Source organism: Temnothorax curvispinosus, unplaced genomic scaffold (genome assembly GCF_003070985.1).
Source record: "Temnothorax curvispinosus isolate PA1 unplaced genomic scaffold, ASM307098v1 QBEX01014594.1, whole genome shotgun sequence".
Classification (NCBI taxonomy): Eukaryota; Metazoa; Arthropoda; class Insecta; order Hymenoptera; family Formicidae; genus Temnothorax; species Temnothorax curvispinosus.
Window position 1 is genome coordinate 327844 of NW_020224374.1, and position 23320 is coordinate 351163.

Here is a 23320-nt window from a genome sequence, read left to right on the forward strand (position 1 = left end):
TAGATATATCGAGATTCTCGTCTCGTCTCGATATGTTTCGAGACGAGATTTTTCTCGTCTCGTCTCGTCTCGAAATTTCTCGTATCGGCGGCATCACTACTTTCGTGGGAGGATGAACAATAGAAGGTAAACCTGTATTCTCTCGCCCCGGTTGATTCGTACGAGCACGTTGTCGTTTGCATAGACATAGACATTACTTCACGTGAGCCGCATATTAGAATGATATCGATAATGCATATGGTCGAACGTATGAAATAATGACGAGGTTGGCCCGTACGTGTCATCGTCCGTCGAGTTCATCGAAATGCCACGATGTTTTCCAATTATTTTTCTCCCTCAGGTATGGCGCCAACTTTTCCGCGACGGAATTTCCAGCGCAACGACGACGACGACGAAATAAATCCGAGGAATGATGTTCGACGCGCATTAGTGAATCGTGTCCCGTAATAACTTCCACGGCGTAGCAAAATAATGATATTACTGCGGAACGACATTGTGCCAGTCGCGGTCGTCGCATGTCGCAACTTGTAAACGTTTTGCGGAATATAAGCTTGCTGCCACTGACAGCGCGATATGTTAACTATATATCCCAACATACAAAACGAGTTATGACGCGCAAACGTATAAGATTTGACGAAAGGTATTTTGAAGAACGTGTTCTGTTCTTCCAACGAAATTTAGATTTGATCAGGTAAAGTCTTGATAAAACGCGTTAAGTTTTTGATTTTTAACTATAATGGACTTTTTCTCAGTAAGTATATTTAATATCGGACACGGAAATAATGTGAGAGTCCATTTTACCTTGTAATTTTATTAAATAACGAACCCGATGTACTCGTATAGTGCGACAAAGATGTTACATGAAAATTGCGTTAACCGATAACGATATTACGGACATGCCCTGTGCCCAGAATATATTGTGTGATTTTGACGCCGCTTCGCGAAATCTCATAATGCGTAATCGAATCCGGACATAGCCTTGTTATAATTTGAAACGCCATAACCCTGTTTGAGAGATTATCCCGACGTTGAATCTAAAACGGTCGAGATCCGTCTGTAACGCGAAAAAAAACCGATAAAAATTGACGTGAGAAGACAAGAACGTTGCGTTCCAAAAAAAGAAAACAAAACATTTTGCGCAAATGATCGAAGTTATTCGTAGCTGTCTTGCTTATTGTGTATACGCTTTGTATTTTAAGTTACAATTGACGTTGTTATCTGCGAGTGAGTCTCTGTCGTGGGTGGCTTTTCTAGCGGGCGATGCGTGTGGGCTTTGCCATCAATGGCGGATATACCTGCCGATGATATGAATGCTGATAGATGCGAGTCTAAAGCGCGGCAAAGCCGAGAGACCTCGCACAGAGCTCGACGAGCTGCGACAGCGGAGATACGGGTTTCTGCCATTGTCACTCAGTTGTCAGGGTAATGAACTTTCTAATTACCAGAGGCGCCTGCGGTGCCCGATTTGAAATTCGAGACGGCGGTGTAGCCGCGAAAATTATGGCGGAATTGTCGCGCGCCGCGGCTCCGCGACAACTTTTGGAGGAATAGCGCTCAAATATTTAAAGGAGATTACAATTATGCGACGTATATCTCTATTATTAAATCTGAGATTATTAAATCTCGCGTGACTCCGAGCTGCCTTTAGAAATTGACAACGCTCTGCAAGTTCTGCGAAACTAACGGTAAACAATTTACCGAGCGGTAAACGATTTACTGGGAGAGATAATTATAGAGTAATTACGCAAAGCAATGGCTTGTACGTCACGTTCCATGTGTAAAATATCTACAAGTTTCTTTACTTGTAAAAAATGTAATTTGCGAATATTAATTAATAATTTATTATTATTGCTCTGATTGCTAGAATTATTCTCTCTGATTACTATAATTACTATAATTATTATGAGTTGCGTTGACATTTTCTAGCTATTTGTTAATACTCTCAGTCCATTTGACACCGATACAAACCATAATTCGTTCAATAATTATCGCTGTTTTAAACGTCATTTACACACTCGAATAAATATGCAATCTTGCAATAAAATTATACATAATAATAAAACGTTTTTCACACGCAATAGTGATATTAAGTTTCCTGGCATTCACATTATTAAAAGAAAATATATATTTATTTATATAATATGCATATAAATGGCATATATTTTATAATTGCTTATAGTCGCTGATCAGTCGAGTACATCAAATAGTTCGCAACTCATTAGCACATAACGTTACTAAGTTGATTATCACTTTGCTAATTGCCAACTTTACTCATTAACTGTCTGATTTTTATTCTTGGCTTGAGATAAGATTATCTATAACGTTACACGGCGTGCGCAACGTGAATTATCATTCTCGCAGGAAGAGGAATTAATAAGCGAAAACCTTCGTGCGGTTGTGGCATGCTGTTATCTGGCGAATTATTTAATAGTCTCGCAGGGCGAAGCACGCAAACAACTTTTCTCGTATCTTCCTAATTAAATGCTGCGATTTTTTCGCAGCAAAGCCGCATGTTGTCTTACACGCATAACGCTTTCGAGCTACAGGAAATATTACCCGAGATTTGATGATTTCCATACGATATGGAAACAATTCTCTATACGATACATTTATAAATGCTGAGATTTTTTAAAATATTCAAATTTTTCACAAATATCTCTTACAGAAATTAAATACTGTAAATAATTATTTGGCTAGTAATTAATTACTTATTTTAAGTATTAAAAGTATTAAAAACAGTGCTTTTAATACTCAAAATAAGTAATTAATCACATAGCCAAATAATTACTTAAAATTTACAATATTAAATTTCTGTAAAGGCCATTGCACGTAACAATGTTTTAGTTGTAATCGTAAGGCCGTAAGAAAATAGACCAATCACAGTCGATTATTCTTCTCGCGCTTGAAGATTTTAATGTTAAAGTTTTTTTTTTATTAATAGCACTAATAATTGTTATCTGAATCGTGAAGCGAAGCTTTGTTTCGAAATTCAAGATATACTTGATTGACGTCACAAACGGTTGCCACCGGAAAGGCCGTACCATCTGCACCGGTCTCGTAACTTCTTCCCTTCGACAGCGCACTCAAAGGAAACTTGAGTCGACTTATCAAGTATTTCATTGGGTTAGAGAAAAGATCCGTCGATTCCGAAAACTTTCCACCTGCAACTTGTCGATTCGCTTACATTTTTCATCAATTCTCGTGTGACTTGCGTTACAATGGTAACTCACTTTTCCACGTTCTATGTATCTGTGTGTCGAAGTCTTATACGAGTCGTTTCTTTGCAATACTTAACATAATAAAAAAAGTCGTTGAAAAGACGCAAGCAGGTTTCGAGGTAGCGGGCAAAAGAAGCCCAGGTAGCAGAGTGACGTCAAATGACGTATTAATTTCGTCTTAAGGGGGGAGACTCGTGTCTTATAAAATTTTTTTGCATTTTTTTTTGCTTAAAAAATTTATTTTCTATCTGAAGAACATATTCCCGAAGTATTAAAGCCAAAACACAACGCTAAAGGTCCCTGAGAAGTCATCAAAGTGATGAGCTCAGGATTTGCCGCTTTGTAGATCGAAAACTTTAAACGCGTTTTTCTCAAAACGTATTTTTTTGCGCGCCGGAGAATGTCACTCAAAATCTAATCAACCGATTGACTTGAAATTTTGCACAGATATTTTTCAACTTATTGGCATGAGCATGAACCTAAATATACATTAAAATTTTTATAATAAATATTATTTTTGGCCATTTGTTTATAAAAAAAATCGTAAAATTTTTTTAAAACGTCCTCCATTTTTCAATTTTTTTTTGCTAAATTTAGGTTCATGCGCATCGGAGGATCATAATTTAACGAAAAAATTGTGGTTCGTTGATTTCCGCACAACCAGCGGCACGAGTGGTACAGCACCCCCGGGTCTCCTCCTTGACGAGAGGGGGGGACATCAGGGGGTGAGAAGTTCGGTGTCCCGGCGGGGTGAACGGGGCGCCGAACACACTCTCGGGAACAACGAGAGGAGTGGCGGGGTGAAGTGGTGTCACACCCCGCCACACAACGGATAAAGGATCAGCCGTGGGGCCGCGAGCTGTAGGCGCGAGAGACGCGGGCCTTTCATTGGGCCATGCGCTGGAGACGCCCCGGACGTAGTGATAGCCAGTTCCCGGGGCGTCCCCAAGGCGCTAAGTCGGACACCCATGGGGTTTTAGTAGGTAGGTCAGGCGCCTGCCTTAGGGGCAAGCACTAGGTGCATCCCCCCGTAACCGGCACGCGCGCGTGGAATCCCACACTCCCCCCGTTCCTCTCCCCGGAGGGCCGGGGAGGTCTTCCCTCTCACAACACTTGAGGGGGCTGCCGGACCTGCAGGTCAGGTTCGAGAACCCGGCAGGAGAAGATTTTCCCATGTAAAAAAAAAAAAAAAAAAAAAGGTTCGTTGATTTCAGTTCATTACAAGGACCTGGGCATTCTCCCGCGCAAAATCTAGACGACAACTTCGAGCAGCTGCAGCGCCGCCATTTTGTATTTTTTCTAGTATAAAAAATTTTTTTCTTGTACATTTCATCGTCAACATTATCATGTTGTTTTATTAGGATTCAATAAATACTCTCAGTTCTTTATAAAAAATTATCAAAAAAAGGGTTAAAGACACGAGTCTCCCCCCTTAATGACGTCTCTAACGTCATTAAGACGTCTTTGGACGTCATCTTGCTACCTGGGAGGCTTGTCTTTGAATTTCTGCTGACTATTTTTCCGGTGGTAATTGTTCTCATTCTTCAATATTTTATAACGTCAAGGAGGCCGGAAGACTTCTGCGGTAATATCGAGTCGAACGGCAGGAGTGCGAACGCAGCACACAAAGGTATCTAAAGTCCTCGGCGATCTTTGTTGAAAATTGGCACGGTTCCTCTCTTTTTCTCGTACTTTCGCCGATGTCTGCATCTATGTATAAAGATCTCTTTATATTTCAAACGCTGATCCTGTCAGTTGCAAAATTTGTGCCTTAACGTTAGTTCAGCATTACTTCCGGCTGTTTGTCTACGTTAATTGTTTGCTATTACGTACCGCAAAAGAGGCCATTCATTCATCTTATCAATGAAATTTAGTTATTACATTCAATTATATTTTTCAAATTTAATTTAGCGTATGTATAGTTAATAAAAATAATTTATATACGTCTAAATAATTTATACACTTTATTTATATATACTTTAAATTTAAAAAAATATCTTAGTTTTATATTTAGGGTAAGTCGGGGAAAGTTGCCAGTAGATCGATGATGCCACTCGAGTCCTTTTTTCTTCGGAATTTGCGTGGCGGCTCTCAGAAACTTGTTATTTTATTCTTTTGACGCACTTAATATCGTGGCGCTCGCATGATGTGGTTTGGGCGCAACGTCTTGCGACGCATGATATTGTTGCGTAATTATGTATAATCTCACTTGAGAAGGACCCAATCGGGGTCGAAACGTTGTGAGACGAATGAATAAATAGAAATTGGCCAGTTGGGTCGCTTAATCTCGATTATTATTTTTATCTACGCACTGGCGGATCCAATAATTTATTCCATTGAAATTATATCATATTTACGAAAGAAAAACTTAATGGAGCCAATTAGTCTGAAGAAAACATCTTTGCATCATGTAAGTAAAGTTGTAAAGAATAGGAAAATAACAATATGGGACACATCGAAAATCAACGCCATACTACTATACCGGACTCTGAGAGAGAAATGAAGACTTGAAAATAAAAAATTGTCCAAAGGAGGACCAGGTTCTTCATCATGAAGATTGTGGAAATGGTAGTGCTTAACTGTATTAAGTGTAATGCTTGGACAACAACCCTTTACATAATTAACTTGCTAAGAATTATGATAACCAGCTTGGTGATCAGCTGAAGCCAATATTGAAATTTATTTACGCATAATTTCGAAAAATGTCCAAGGAAATTGTATTTACCAATTGTTAATAGTTAAACAGTTTACTGTTAAAAATAAATCAATGTTTTTGTACATGTATTACACTTCATTTATTGAGTGTTACATGTTTCTCCAGTACTCGTATCTTCTCCATATGCAAGTGGTATCTTACTCAGGTATAGAAGCAAGATCATCAGTTATTCATATGGATAAACACATAATCAAATTGCAATATTTTAACGATAACTTTTAAGATGGCTATTTTCAGCACTATTATGTGAAAACTTAAGTATCATCTTGCAAAAATTCCGAAGCGTATTGGTTTATTCATATTTCTATAATATTTCTTATAATTATGGCATCTCCCCCCCCCCCCCCACTTACCCTATATATAAAATAATATTAAATATATAATATATTTATAAAGATTAAATATTGAGCAAAGAGAAATACGTAACAAATAATACATTTAAGGAAAAAGACTGACCGAGAGAATCGTTAATTTCCAAGTGATCGCTCAACGTTAAGCAAATTGTAAGCCGACTAACGCGATCGCGAAACCTGATAAATGTAAAACCCGCGCGAGTGTCATTTTAACTGGAAGTGAGAAGTTACGAGAAACACGCGATCGATTTACCAAATGGAAATCCATCCGTCGTGGCGATCGACGGGCATTCTACGTTCGAGGTAACATCGAGTCATAGAAATCGACGGACTTTTTCACAGCGATTCTCGGAAGTTATCGTCGCATCTTTCTAAGGAACGAAGGACGAGGATTTCACTCTCTCTCTTTCTTTCTCTCTGTCAAATCCTTTCGTGCTCCGGATACTGAGTCATACAAAAATCGATGCGATGGAAAATTAAGGGAGGGGAAAGAGGGAGTAAGAAGGGAAGGGACGTTTCGCCCATGAACATAACTTTCGAATAAGCGTTGAACGAATGGACCTCCGTCACGGAAGCAGATGATTCTCCGGTAATACAAAAAAATTATGAATAGCCCGAAACATAATATCCGCCTCGTGCAATGTCACAAAATTACAGGGTCTCGCCGATTCTGAGATATACGATCGTTCCTTATCAGCAGAAATTGCATAATGTTATGTTTCGCGTCGTGATTAAATGCAAACGCATTAATTAGTACCGATTTCGTCTGTGTTAAATCGAGAGATGAAATTGCTTCGAAACCGTTACGGCGCATTGATAAAGACAGTCGTATTAGTCGTATGGAAAAGCATGTGATTGCTGCATTCTAATTATTTCTAATTGAATATTATCATCGACAATGAAGGAGATTGCTACACGACAGGTTGTCGGCTGCAATAATACGGTAGGTGCCTCGAGTATTAAGTTACGCTCACATGAATGAGTAAGCAGCTTACGCGAGTTCGTAGTAAATTTATACAAGCTAGTTTTACTATTGCACGTTTGTGTACGTGTAAACGATTGAGATTTCATAAGTCCGCTTTTACCGATTATTGGGGAACTTATCAAAATGCTTCTAAGTAATGTCGTGGAATTATTCAGCTCTTCGTGACTTTACTTGATTATTGGGATACTTAGTATCTCCTGAGATAACAAAACTCGCTTTAAATGACGAAAAATTGTAAACCATTTTTATGAATGTACTCCTTGTTTTTCGCGTACATTATTTATATAGGCGATTTTTTTGTAAGTAATAATTAATATTGTATTAAATAAATCAATAAATAATGCAGTAATATTAAAAATTATTAAAAAATGTTAAGAAAATACATTCAATAATAAATTAAAAAATTCTTTTTTTGTTTGTTATTATCTGAATGTTGAGGTTGCTATAGTTCTCCATCGGGCGCCTTCCCAGGTGGCGGATTGGGGAATGCCTCCCAGACCTGGGTGGTACCGAGGAAATGAAATACTCGGGGTAGACCAAAACTAGCGCTGGGTAGTGGCAGCTGGTTATCCAGGACTGGCCACGGGCGGAGTGCTGACTGTGAACCAGATAGCAGAAGGCGCTATGGTATCCAGGACTGGCCACGGGCGGAGTGCTGACTGTGAACCAGATAGCAGAAGGCACTATGGTATCCAATAGTACGGCTTCTGTACAGCGGTGTGGAAGGAAAGGGAAAACCACCACACTAATCTCCCAAGAAAATCAAATCCAGATTGATTAGAAATTATAAGGATCCTGGGGACCCGACTGACAATCGGCGCCAGCCTAGCTCCGGGCTGGGTGGTGTATGTGGCAACGGGAAACCAGGTTCCACATGCGAAATTGGCGACTGGAATGTCGAACGCGAAGAAGCAGGCTTTCTGGAGATGTAACAGATTTGCGACGTGGAACGTGCAGGGTTTGGTACAGCACCCAGGCAAATTGCAGATAATAGAGAAAGAGAGAGAGAGAGAGAGAGATGGAAAACTATAACATTGCGATACTAGAATGGCTGAGACACACTGGAAAAGTAAAGGACATGACAGCGAAAGCAGAAATAACGTGGCGGTAATTGTGCCAGCAAAGCTGCGAGACGCGGTATGCGGGTACAACGCCCTATGCGACAGAATCATTCATGTGAAATTCCAGGGCGTCCCAAATATGCTAATCCAGGATCCAGGTCTATGCGCCGACGACCGCAGCGGAGGAGGAGGAAGTTGATAAGTTTTATGGCAAACTGAAAGAAGTGCTTCACACTCCATACCGAGTTGGGAAATAGTGATGGTCCTAGGGGATTTCAATGCGAAAATCGGTACAACAAATGAAGACCAGCACCTAAAGTAGGTGGTAGAAAGTTTCAGTTTTGGAGAAAGAAGGAACGATAGAGGAGAGAAACTCATGGATTTCTGCTTACAGCGGAACCTCTCTATAATAAACACATACTTTCAGCAACACCCACGGAGATTGTACACATGGAGATCGCCTGGAAACCGCTACAGAAATCAAATTGATTTTCTTCTTATAAGTGCGAGGTGGAGAACGTCCGTGATGAATGCCAAAATATATCCAGGGGCAGTATGCGGTATACGTAGTGACCACCAGCTGCTGGCATTGGATTTCAGGTGTCGGCTTAAAAGAAGGGCCAAGCGTACCCTAAGACCAACTAAGATGACGGACGCGGAATTAAATCTGTTTAAGGACCGCATAGAAGATGCTCTGCCCACATATAACACCCTGATCCCTAGGGATATTATTGATACAGCATAGAATACAATAAAATCAGCGATACAACATACAGCTGCTTAATGTCATCAGCCAAGAAGTGTCCGGAAACCATGGATTAGCGAGAGTGATCGAACAAAGGAAGGCATTTAGAGGGGTCCCGGAAGGATGGGCTTTGTACAGACAACTGTTCAAGGAGGTTCAACGGCAACGATAAAGAGAACTATATAGCTGAGTTCTGCCTGGAAATTGAGAGACACGAACACCGGAATGAAACAAGAAATCTCTTTGAAAAGTTAAGCTTCTGGCAAATGAATTCAAACCAAGGAACTGGACGGTAGAAAACGGGCGTATCGAGTTTGAGGTAAAGAAAGTTTTAAAAACTTGGAAAAATTATTGCATCGCGCTGTATAAAAAAGAACCAGCACAAGATGGAGATGTAGTGATGGACTTGAATGACTCAGAGCCCGAACCTGACGTTTTACTATTGGAGGTCTAGGAAGCAATTTCAGCCCTAAAGAAAGACAAAGCGTCGGAGTATGATGGTATCTCGGGGGAACTGTTACAGAAACTGAGAGAGGAAGGAATTCGAGTGCTGACAATGCTCTGCAACAGTGTGTGGAAAGCTGGAAAATGGTCAGCTGATTGGGCGACGTCACTCTTCATCCCAATCCACAAAAAGGATCTAACCACGAAATGCAGCAATTATCGTATACGATATCCTTAGTCTCGCATCCTAGTAAAATTCTTTTAAGAATACTTCAGCGACGTATTCAACTATATCTTGATCGACAGATTCCTCAGGAGCAAGCGGGATTTGTTAAGGGCAAGGGTACAAGAGAACAAATTTTCAACTTGCGTCAACTTGTTGAAAAAGGACGCGAGTTTGGGATATCCATGATCATATGCTTCCTAGATTATTGAAAGGCGTTTGACCGTGTAAATTGATCGCGGCTGTGGAAGGTCATGGTTGAAATGGGAATCCCAAAGCACCTGCCCAGGTAGGAATCACATGTCATTTTGACGTCAATTGACGTCAAAATGACATGTGCTTCCTGCCAGGGTGGTGCTCTTAATAAAAAATCTTTATGAGGCAAACTTGACAAGAGTGTGCCTTGAGTCGGATGACTCATCTCCCTTTAAAACTGAAAGAGGAGTGCGCCAGGGATGTATACTGTCGCCAAGGTTGTTCAACATCTACAGGGAATTCATAATAAAAAGAGCATTGGAAGGTTGGAAAGACGGAATAGCTATTGCGGGTAAAAAAATATCGAACCTGAGATACGCGGATGATACCACTCTGATTGCGGCAACAGAGCAGGAAATGATCAACCTGCTACATCATGTTAAGAGCGAAAGCAGTAAGTTTGGACTCAAAGTTAATACGCAGAAAACTAAGATTGTGACAATCGACCGCTCACAGTTGCTGCGACTGACGGGTCCATTATTGGACAATCTGGAAACCGTCGAGGAGTTTGTTTACTTGGGCTCGCTCATCACTAATAATGGCACCTGCGAGGCCGAAATTAGAAGAAGGATAGCGATGGGCAAGAGTTGCGGCTAGCCGTTTAACTGGAATCTGGAGGAGCCGAACTATATCTAGGACCACTAAAGTGAAGCTTATGCGCGCGCTCGTGTTCGCCGTATTCATCTATGGGGCTGAGACATAGACAAATAAAAGCGTCAGACAGGAAGAGGATCGACGCTTTTGAGATGTGAAGTTAGAGGCGTCGATCCTGCTCCGTGTCCCGTGGACGGCCTACAGGACAAATGAATTCATTTTCCGCGAACTGAAGATCAAGACCAGGCTCTCGGCTGCGTGCATGCCTGAGGAGAACCTTGCAATTCTTTGGACACATCACACGACGAGGAGAGAATAACTTGGAGAGATTGATAGTGTCTGAAAATGTGGCAGGTTGCAAAGGGGACGTTCACCTACGCGCTGGACGGACCAGATACAAAAGGTCACGACAGAACGGTTTCAGTCAAATCTGAGAAGGGCAGAGGACCGCACCCAGTGGAAGGAGATAGTAGACTAAGTAGACCATTTGGGATTTGATCACTACCCTCAGCCATGAGGAATCGACTAGAGAGAGAGAGAGAGAGAGAGAGAGAGAGAGAGAGAGAGAGAGAGAGAGAGAGAGAGATTGTTGGGGTATCGCATTTATTATAAAATTAGATTATAGAAATTGTATATCAAAGCCAAATTAAATGAAAAATTCTGAAACCAAATTAAATGTATTAAAAATTCTTTTCTTTTCAGAATTCTCTTTTTGTCGTAATAGAAACTTTAACACATATAATTATACGTTACATATATATTACACACATATTATGGCAAAAAGCTTTTTTGTCGTAATATGTGTGTAGAATATATGTATAATTAACGGTGGTTAACTGAAATCGTAATAATCGCAATTGTCAATTTAATTTACGTTGTATATTGTTGTATATTTCCATTATTATCGTTTGCTTTTGTACGCTTGTCAAGGACTGAACAGAGTTACAGTTTGCATTTTAGAAATAATAACTATCGTTACGAAACCGCTTTGCATTAAAATTACCAGTCTTCGTTACACAACCACGTCAAGTGTATAGCTAAACTCTTAATGTACAAGCGCTATATCTTCTCAATTTCTATTTTACTTAACGTCTGCTAATGCACAGCACCATTAATGAGCCACGTATTCTCAAACAACCGCAATATTTTAATTAGAATTACGCAAGAAGACCTTCCTCCCTTATTTTCTAAAAAGCTTTGTCTTATCTACGCTTTTATTATCGTTTCGGTAAAGTTCCCGTATATTCATGTAATATCGAGTATCGTGTAGCTATCATCGTCCCGTTTTTAAACAAAATTGATTTTGCGTCCGTGTACTGGTAACAGTATACTGATATCGCGCCTGATATTTTCTAGAGGCTAAGCCTCGTATTTTCTCCGCTTATGTTAGATATATCGTTTTACGACTTTTCCAAGTATTTTCGTGCTAGCGACGCATATCAAGTTTGCATTCGATAGTTAGGTAGCTTATATCCTGGGTCCGCAAAACCGCCTGTTCTCCATAAAGGTGAGTCTAAAATAAAAGAAATGGGTCAAGCATATAGACTGTGTGCCGGATAGAGCAAAATTGAGATAATTACTATTCCGTTCGAGGTAAGTGGAAAGAGAGTTTTATATAAGGGTCTACTTATTACACTTATTACATAAAAATTATTGATGTACAATTTACGCAAATTTAAATTCAACGATCAAGTTTGAATCAAATTGACAATACAAAGAAAGGTATTTACATTTGATTATGTAAATAAAGTAACTATGTTACCGATAACGCAAAAAAGCATAGTAAAATCGATGTGCAATATATCGCTGGAGGATGTTCTCTCATGCGATTATCTGTTTTCCGATGTGATAATTAATGGCCTGTTATTGATGAGTATAGTATTTACGCTCGGAAACACCTATACATTAGCAATCGCTGGAGATCATACTATCCTAAGGATATTGAAAATAATATTATAATGCAGTACATTGTGTGTTATACTGCAAAAAATTGATCCACATAATATGATATTAAAATATATAACGTTCAATTAACATATAGCGTTTAAATCTACAATCTCAACAAATAATGAGAATTGTCAAATATATATTTTCAGTAAAATAGTATTGCTAATTGCCTTTCATATTGATTTTGAAACAAATATAATGTTTTTATTAGAATTATCAACTTCTAAATGAATTCATGCGATCCTTAGTCACTATAAATTATTGTTCATATTTGTATTAATATTATATTATGCTATAAGCGTTTTTTCTTTGTATATAATTCAATATTGGAACAATGAAGATGGGAACGGTGATTGCGGAAATTTTACGCCCCACTTACTGCCCCCAGGATATTCACATTAACGTGAAGTCAGCGATAAAAGCGCGCGGGTCATAAGTTTATTAAGGGCGCTCGTAAAAGAGGAGTTTGAAAGATCGCGAATGTATACAACGCTCATTCGTAAAGATAATATATCTGAGGGAAAAAATCTGAAAAACCATTTCCCGAAATGGAAAGAAACCCGGTGCGCGTAAAAAAATGTACGATGTCGAGGACAATTTGTTTGTATCCGGTGTATTTATTCTGGGAAATGTCACGGAGAGCTTTCTCTCTCTCTCTCTCTCTCTCTCTCTCTCTCTCTCTCTCTCTCTCTTCTACGTGATATCTCTCGGAATTTCTTTTTACTGAAATTGGATTCGTTCCCGTTGGTTCGTCAATGCTGCTGATTTAATTTGGTCAATGAATTAAAGTCTCAGATATCTTATGAAGTGGAAATATCGTCCTTTTAATTATAGATGATAAGATTAGTACTGTAACATACAACAATGATATTATTTCGCATTTATATATTTTATCTCTCACAACGTTTATATATAAATGTTTATAAAGGTTAAATGAATGATGCTTAAAATAAACTAAAAATAAAGAAATCAAACAGTTTTCTGTAACAAGGTATATCGTATCAAAATATTTTTGAAACCAGCGTGAATAAATAATGAGCATAATTTACTCATGCGCAACGTTTTCATAGTTCTCTATGATTCTGAAATTATACCAGATTACATTTATTATTACGGTACATGCAAAAATACTTTTGTTATACTTGAGACATTTTCTTTGCACGTTTGAGAAATGTAATTTTTACCCTTCCATTCATTTACTAAACTTAGAACAATTTATTTCGCAGACAATAAAATAAGAAATTCTTGTAAAAAGAGCACATTTATTTACGATAGGCTATTAAACAAATTAAATATATTTAGAAATATGTTACATTTTTTATTTTAAGTTAATGTGCGACGTAATGCTGATATATATGCGTCTTACATTCCCATTTTGTAGTAAGATCAAGATCGTAAGATATCTTACGAGAACGAGAGGAGAACAAAACACGAATGATTTTTATCTTATTATCTTCATTAAATCATTTAAATCAAAAAACAAAATAAATTTTTAAAGACAGATGTCGATTTAATATGTTACAAGCACGAATATAGTCCTTTAATTTCTCCTTTTTAAAGAATAAATACGCAATGTGATGACACATATCAATGTGCATTATAAAAAACCTCATTGAATAAATGAATTTAGATTAGCATTAATAATTTTATCATAAAATTTAAAGCAGCACACACGATTAGTTATCAAACAAAGTCGTGATTAAAGCATATTTTAATTAAATCTGCTGCGTGACAACTTATACAATAACGTATGTATTTCGTATAACGGACGAACTCAAGTAATAATTGATGCAATTGCATTATCATGGGTAAAATGCATTAGACGATTATTATTCTTTTTATGATGTAACAACAGAGAGATTAACTTGACTGGATGCTGAATTGGAAAGTTCACTTTGAACCAGTAGTTAATATTAAAGCGCCCAGAATTTGCGTAAATACATATAACATACCTATATGTATATATCGAACGGTTCATAAATGTATAAGTGAACTATTTAACTATATAACAATGACTACAATCTGTGGTGGAAACGCGAAGGATTATCACACTCGTGTTTGCAATGACCAAATTGCATTACACTAATTTAACCATAATAAATCGATGGTCAGGAACAAGCAAAAGAGATATTTTTTAGGAATATTGTTTAAAGCTAAAGTTGTGTATATATATATATATATATATATATATATATATATATATAAAATATGGTCTTCTCACATACTTTGTACACATCAATAAGCGACAAAAATATACAAGTATCACATTACACGTGCATGACATTATAGTCAATATCTTATACCACAGAATTGCAGTTTAAAATTCCATTTGCGTCACACTATACTTCTAGCGTCGTTTAAATCTAGAATGTCATTGGTGACAGTATCCCTAAAAGCAAAGTTATAAATGTCGCAATAAATTCTATTTTTGCTGTTGCGCATAGTTGAGATACGCAAGCGTAAGTGTTGTCGAGTCGAGTTTTATTATTAACCTATTTATGTGTGCTTCACGTAGTTAGGATAAAAGGTAGTTGTAATTGCGGAGCAATGAGCTAAAATAAAAATATTCAACAGAGAGAGAGAGAGAGAGAGAGAGAGAGAGAAATCTGCGTGTCGAAAGATAAATAATTAATAAAATTACACATGGCCAAATAATGAGGCTGCTCGCATATTAAGCTCTGTTAATTTTAAGTTAACTTAGGTAGCAAAGCTGAAGTATTCACCTGCATGCTCAATGTAAATCAGAGAACTATCTTTTATTTGATCAGGAACACTTTCCGCGAATCAGCAATCTTTGTTCTCCGTTATGTTTGTCCGATAAGGATATACACGGTATAATAATACTCGATTGTCATTGGAAAAGTAAATATAATTACCGCGATAGATTGCTGTTAGCGATTTAATTCGGATTAATATGAATGACATTAAAGTTGATACATAATGAGCCTTGCAAAGAAGTATGTGTAACGTATGTGCAGCATAGTTTTGAAATAATAATATACACAGGCAAAATATGTTGACAGCAACCTGCGCGCGCGATAACATAATTTGCATGTGCAATCAAAACGCATAGAAAGGTGTTTTAAATTTTAATTAAACGGGCTGGGCGTTAAATTCGACGTTTAGAGTAGTGAATGGTATTATTCTCGTTGCTTTGTGATCAAATAAATTACGATATTCGCGTGATCCACGCGACGTTTTCAACACGCTGTTATTCAATATTTCTTGATAAAAAATCAGTGAGAAAATGGAAAGAAAAATATACACTTAGTAATACAATACGGTAACAAAAGTTCAATACATTTTTAATGATATAATCAGTCAAAATTTCTCATTAAATTATGCAATATTTACAATAGATACCATATATTTTTATTAATTTTGGAATAATTTTTACATATAATATGCAATATAATATGCATGTGCCAATCATGCTTCTGTTATTAATTTTCGTAGGTTAGCTAATATTAATTTTTCACTGTCCAACTAGTTTTGTGTTTTTAGCTTGTTATGCATATACATATTAGATATTGCGTAAATTATAAATTTATTATAAATTAAAATATCTATTGAGAATTGAAAGATAGATACGTACACGCAAACAATGTAATATGTTCAACGCCCATAAAATAAATTTCGCGTAATTTTTATTCATAACCAGTAAATATAAAAAAGGTAATTTTTTGTGTATTGGCGCAAACTTTGAAACGAGAATGTCATGATTTCTTTCATCCTTTGTGAAAGTATTAATATCAATAAATAATAAATAAAATAAATAAATAAAATTATTTATATAATTGTTAAGCGTTAATAGACAATGTGCCAAAATGATCTCCATGATAACTGTTACATGTATTGAAACAAACTTGAGATACGTGTTATAATTTTCTTTTTCCTTCAAAGACAAATAAGAAGTAAAATTACACAATATTATTTATCCAATCACCTCAACATTTTAGCTGATATTTTGAGAAAATGTGCTATTGTCGAGATAAGTTTTTCATGGCGCAAGTGCATAGCGAGAGGATGAAACAGAAGCAAAAGCAGCAAAGAGGCAGTGAAATTCACTTGTCTTCTCAAAAATTGATGAGCTCTGAAACACGCCAATTATGTGCCATAAGATGCGTTTATATTTTAATTAAAAGGTACGAAAAGAAAAGATAGAGAGAAGTACATTCAGGATATCATGATGCATATATAACGCGCGAATATTCGAAGAATGCGGATGCCTGGTATTGCGATGGTTTTTGCAAAACGTTATCTATACGCCAAACATTCGATCACGGGCGTGCAAAATATAATGGGCGTGGTGATACGTGTTACACACCGATGTGACCAGCGGATGTTATTTCGGATTGGAAAGAGTCTTGGAAAGCCTCAGTTTGGAAGAAGTTTGCGACTCTATGGCTGCTCTAGCGCGCAAAACTAGCTGGAGAGTCTCGCCGAAGTCTCTCCCTTCGAATCGGTTATCCCAACCGAGTCGCAATTACACAACTTTTACAATACTTCCGACCCAGTTTGTGCTTCCGTATGAAATCGTTTTGCACGCGCTTTGCCGAACAGGATTCTGGATAATGGACAATAAACGACGATATCTTCGACAAATTCTATCCTTCGCGTTTCGCATTATCGCTCCATTTTTTTTAATAATTGAAAACTTTTGTATCACGTTGCAGTTGTTACGTTATATCACACGACGCTTTTATATTTATGAAGTTTCACTACAAGTGTGTTATTTTAGATGAAGCTCTACTTACACATTTTTTACCGTTTCAAATCACGTCATTTAACGTATTAACTTTTAATTTATACGATTAAACGTGTTAAATGATGTAATTTAACACATAAAGAAATATGTAAAAAGAGCTTTAATCTAATGTATCATTTTTAGACGTTTATGCGTGTAAAAATAACATCAGTTGGATTTGCAATGTTATGAATGTGAAACATAGGTAGAAATGTTTTTTTCAAATTATAGTGCGCGTAACGATACGATTTCTGTAGAGTTACAATTACAATTATCATTCTCTCAACAACTTCCAATGCTATCTTCCAACCTAAAGCGGCTGGATGAGGATTCACGTTTAATCGTTAAACGAGCTTCCATAAATAACGTGTGATCTCATTCTAAAAACTCGGGCACATTGGCCTAATAAAATTCAAAGGGAGAAAAGTTCAAGGCAAAACGACCTCGTATCTTTTGTGAATTCTCGGTGACATGTGTCTGTCATATATCGAGATTCGTCAGGCGGAAATTCTACCGCGGAAGTCTCGTTTTAAGGAACGGCTGGCCGGAGCCGTCCGGACGATGATGCGCGCACCAGCAAAAAAAGAGTGAAGCTCGATCTTGCGAAAGGTTGCAGGAGATTCTCTCCGATCGGCCCGACAATTCAATTATCCGAGCGATTGGATTTTCCGCGCCGTCCATCAGGAGTAAATTATTTCGTACTACGGCGAGCAACGAAGTGCCGTTGACAGCAAGCGTCCTATGGTGCGCAACGAATCGTCTGACATCGGTGGCGCACGCAAGAATAAGCGCGCCGCTTGTGGTTGGATGCGTTTTCCTCGTGTAAATCGCAATTCGGAGACGCTTCGGAAAATCGGCACCGATATCGTCGAGGGATTTATCAAAGCAAGACGAGGTCATCGAAGCCGTAGACGGGTTTATATTCACGTGCATCCGACCGTCGCACAGTGGGCCAAAACGGCAATCTAGCTGGACAAAAGTCGATTTTTGAAGATTAATATTTCTTAAAATAAACGATTATATTTTTAAGAAAGATATCTGATAGTTCATTTTCTACAAAATATTTACCATTTACACTTGTAGTTGTGTTATAACAATCATTTGAATACGTCCTATAAATGTCATCTCGCAAAACGTTAAATCATTACCTTAGCAGCGCTTGAGAAAGAAAGAAGTATTCTGCTTATATTGAAGAATATTAAAACTTCAAATTAGATAAATATAGAGAAAGGTATATATTTTTAAATTTTATTAACAAATTTTAATAATAGTTTTTTAATAATAGCGGTATTTTAAGTCAAACATTGCCGATTTTTAATTATAAAATTTTCAAAGTACGAAACTTAAAAAGATCTACAAAAAAAACGCTGCGGATTGCTGCCGTCATTTTACCAGCATATTATTCCTTAGACATTTCTGAGTTTTATTTTTGAGAACTAGCTGCCACTAAGTGCCGCTCTCATAGATACAGCGTTTTTTAGAACTCGCAACTCGTCCGTTTGCGTAAAGATACACGAGACGGTCTCGCGCTGCGCGTGTACTTGGCGAGACTACCGTGTCTCTTGATATTGACATCTATCTATGGTTATCTATAGTTATTTATTTTACATTTTATTTATTTCGACATGCCTTATTCATTTCACTTTTTTATGTCTTTATTTTTCTCACAATTTATTTATTTCCATATTTCTTTATTATAACTTTTATTTATTACCTTTCTCTTTCACATGACTTTTATGTCCGTTTATCACTTGCGAATTAGTGTCATCGTTGTTATTGTTAATATTGTTTATCGTACACCGTTGCAGCAATTATAGATAACCATAGATAGATGTCAATATCAAGAGACACGGTAGTCTCGCCAAGTACACGCGCAGCGCGAGACCGTCTCGTGTATCTTTACGCAAACGGACGAGTTGCGAGTTCTAAAAAACGCTGTATCTATGAGAGCGGCACTTAGTGGCAGCTAGTTTTCAAGGATAAAACTCAGAAATGTCTAAGGAATAATATGCTGGTAAAATGACGGCAGCAATCCACAGCGTTTTTTTTTGTAGACCTTTCTAAGTTTCATACTTTGAAAATTTTATAATTAAAAATCGGCAATGTTTGACTTAAAATACCGCTATTATTAAAAAACTATTATTAAAATTTGTTAATAAAATTTAAAAATATATACCTTTCTCTATATTTATCTAATTTGAAGTTTTAATATTCTTCAATATAAGCAGAATACTTCTTTCTTTCTCAAGCGCTGCTAAAGTAATGATTTAACGTTTTGCGAGATGACATTTATACGACGTATTCAAATGATTGTTATAACACAACTACAAGTATAAATGGTAAATATTTTGTAAAAAATAAACTATCAGATATCTTTCTTAAAAATATAATCGTTTATTTTAAGAAATATTAATCTTCGAAAATCGACTTTTGTCCAGCTAGATTGCCGTTTTGGCCCACTGTGCGTCGTTCCGTTTCTACCTCGTATCGGACCGACCGGCGCGCGGCGCGGCGCGGCGCGAGCTTTCATCGACCACGCGAAACAATCTCGCTGATTGTTCATTGAAATACAGTGATGAGTTATTTTTGTGCAACACCGCGATCTCTCTCCGGTTCGAATGTGATTCAATAAGTTAAACATTGTATTGATTAAGCTCAGGCACGTGATCGTATGTATAAATGTAATTATGTGTAACTTCGTCTCAATTAAACTTCATGAATTTTACAATCAATTTTACTACTCTTGTTCGTTATATCTGTCGAGAATTTAATTGGAAGAATAAAAAGGAAGGAAATATTGCATGCCTTTGCCTTGATTGTAATTAATTGTAGGTAATATAGCGTTATATATATATACTAGAAATTTAAAACTTTATCAAATATAATAAAAGTTGTCCCATGTTATAAAATAAACCATTGGATTGCGGGAATTATTAATATAAAATAGATTTCAGATATTTAGGATGTCTTTGAAGAGCGAGACTATAAAGCGAGTTTAGAAAGCTCAATCTTGATAGAATTTGTTAAAAGTTGGTTTACGAGCGTCGCGTAAAAATCGTTGCGCTTTCGCAAACTTTAAAGGTTCAGTTTCTAACTTCCCGGTTTCTTGATCCAGCTTACCTTATTCATCCGAGGACGCTATTCTTTTTGTAATATAACATTAATTATAAAATTTAAGTAATGTGTAATGTGTGTTATTTTATTATAAAGAACAATAGATACTATAACTAAATAACTAAGATTTATTTCAATAATTATATTGTTGAGTTGTCCAATTAATTTATAAGTCTTAAGTTATTTACGTAACTTAAATTAAGTTGCTATATATTCTAGTTTACGTGTAGAATTTTGAAAAACGCTGTATATAGAGAACATTTTATAAATAAGAAGGTGGTGTAAGTTTCTACACATCTATATCATGATGCAGTTTTGATTTATAATAAGGAGAATCGTTGATTTATTCAACCTTTTCTCGTGGCTTAATCAACACATTTATTATATGTATAGGGTTATCAGATAATAATCGCCGAACCTCTTGTATACAAGTAGAGTGAGTTAAACCCCCCGAGTAGAAAAATCTTCTATTCGCAATATTTGAGATTTTTTTCAATTGATTTCTCAGCAAGTATTGCGAATTTCGCAAAATGGTAGAAGACTTTTCTACTCGGTTTAACTCACTCTACTTGCATACAAGAGGTTCGGTGATTATTACCGGACACCCTGTATATAATAAAAATTAATACTTACAAAACACAATTACGTGCTTCAATTTTAACGCACCACGAGAAAGGTTATTAGTGACAGCAACTTAAAACGGAGTGACAGAAAGATGTACATAAAATATGCATGTAAAAAATCGGAGACAGAGGAAGAAAAGAAAGAGACCATGCGACTCACCAATGCCTGGGCGGCGCTCTGGTGCTGCAAGCAAGAAACATTCAGTTACAATCACAATAACGACAATCAGTTCATGTTTCTTAGCTGGCTCATGATAACATTAACAAACAGTTCAACAGTGATGCGGTGCTTACGAAAGCTTAAACATTGACTGGTACACAGACAACACTGAGAAAAATATGTGAAAATCGTAGAAGCCAGCAGTCACTGCAGTTACGGCACATCTCGAAAGTTTCGAACTATAGAAGATGCAGTTGTAGTAATGATTCTGAGATAATGAGAGATTTCGTGACTTCGGCTGTCTCAATTATATATTTTTCCAAGTGTTATTCTTCCCTCACTGCACGTTGCAAGCTTATATAATGCGCAAATTTTTCGTGTCAATAAAGTACGTATGTCGTGTATATTGCTGTTGATGTTCTGAACAATGTGAAATGGTAATAATTCGATAAACAAATTTTATTCCTAACGATTAAATTCATTAAACGCGACTTAGCCGATCTTTATCTCATTGCTTTAGGTCTAACCATATCTTTTAAAGCGCATTACATTCGATCAGTCGGCATTTATGTGGAAGGAAAAAGAAGAAACCTTAGCTTTTTATATTTAAAATTGCAGAGAATTATTTTTTTAGGAGCATATATTTTTTGCAAATCTATTTTTTTTATAAACGCAGCGCTAAAAGTATCAATCCTATAACGATTAAAATGAATAGCGTCGATGAAATTCAAAGCCGCTATCATGGACTTATGATTGCAGCTGCAATACGTAGCCTTTGATAAAGCCGAGTCTTTATCATCCAACTCGCACGACTTCGTTTTATTTGCGCTGACTCGTGAAAGCGTCGCGTCGCGTGGGTGTGTACGTGTATATGCTTGCATAGTTTGCACGTTACGTAAAAATATTTGTTCGCGTAAGCACCGTGATGCTGTCACAGGCACGCCGTAATTCGTTTCGAGATTTGATGTTTTTTGCGCGGAAGAAAAAAAATCGAAAGTAGCATTTATCACGAGTGGGAAAGCTGTGTGACATGCATATGATATGTGTATATATACGATATAAAAAATAAAAGTATACGCTTTTTCAAAAAGTGCAAAGTACGCGCTTGATCTGAAACACGTCTTTAATTGCAGCCCGAGACGCAAAGCGATGCTGATCGACGTCAAATGATGCAAGAAAACATTGGATTGACATTTAATTAAAGCACTTGCCTTGCAAGATGAATTTCACGCGGGCATGAACGCATAATGACTTCGAGACAAGTTACCGTCACTTTGGGATATTGAAAAAGAAATTTAAATGGAAGTGGTAAACCGCGAACGTCACACATTATCCATTATCAGGAATAAAGCGATATCACTCTTAAACCACTTAAACGATGCGAAGGACGGATTACATGCGAATTAACACTCAACATTGACATTTATTTCGACTGGTATATAATCATGTTGTATAAACTCGCTATTTCCATTGTCGAGAAATATGCAAATAAAATATTAATTTTTTATCCGCAGATCTGCATTAAATTGCATTACAATAAAATGATTATTTCTGACAAACAGCTTCTATCTCATATTATTTTAATTAATTATTAAATACTCCTTTACACTTCTAATACGCGTATCTAATATTACTAACTCTGATATCTGACTTTAAGCAATAAGAAAAACCAATTTCTTTTCATCAAAATTTCAATTATTTACATTTCAAATATTTTTACTATTGTTGAGAATACGCGAGAGATTTATCTCGAAGATTATCAAGTGGTGTTACTAGCGCGTAAATAATTCACGAATCGTCGCTGCAATAAGCAATATAATAATGACGATATTAATCCCGGCGAAACTTAGCCAATATTCATAAAGATGACTGCAAACGCGCTTCGTAATTAACGGGATGCCTATGAGAATAGAGCGATGAGCGGTACGCTGTCTTTTGTGAGAAGTCAAACTGCATTAAATTCTGTCCTCCTTGGTACCTACGTATTATAATGGGCGTTCATTCACCAACGAGCTTCCTGCCGTTTGCCAGCGCGACAAGATTGAACGATCTAATATATTTAATTAGGAAACACCAAAGTTGTAGCGATACCGATTGTTGTGGTAATGCGCGCGGAGCGACATTTTACGAGGACG

General features: G+C 36.9%; 1 protein-coding gene across 5 annotated transcripts in view; it reads right to left on the minus strand.

Annotated features, from left to right (window-relative positions):
* Positions 1 to 23320, minus strand: part of LOC112464817 (sodium/potassium/calcium exchanger Nckx30C) — a 66834-nt gene that overhangs the window by 32574 nt on the left and 10940 nt on the right. For 3 of the 5 annotated variants that reach the window (XM_025032045.1, XM_025032046.1, XM_025032044.1), the window contains exon 2: positions 21186 to 21209. The exons of the other annotated variants lie outside the window; for them this stretch is intronic. In XM_025032045.1, coding sequence (XP_024887813.1) covers positions 21186 to 21209 — 24 coding nt within the window. The remainder of the gene's footprint in view (positions 1 to 21185; positions 21210 to 23320) is intronic. 5 annotated transcript variants of the gene reach the window in all.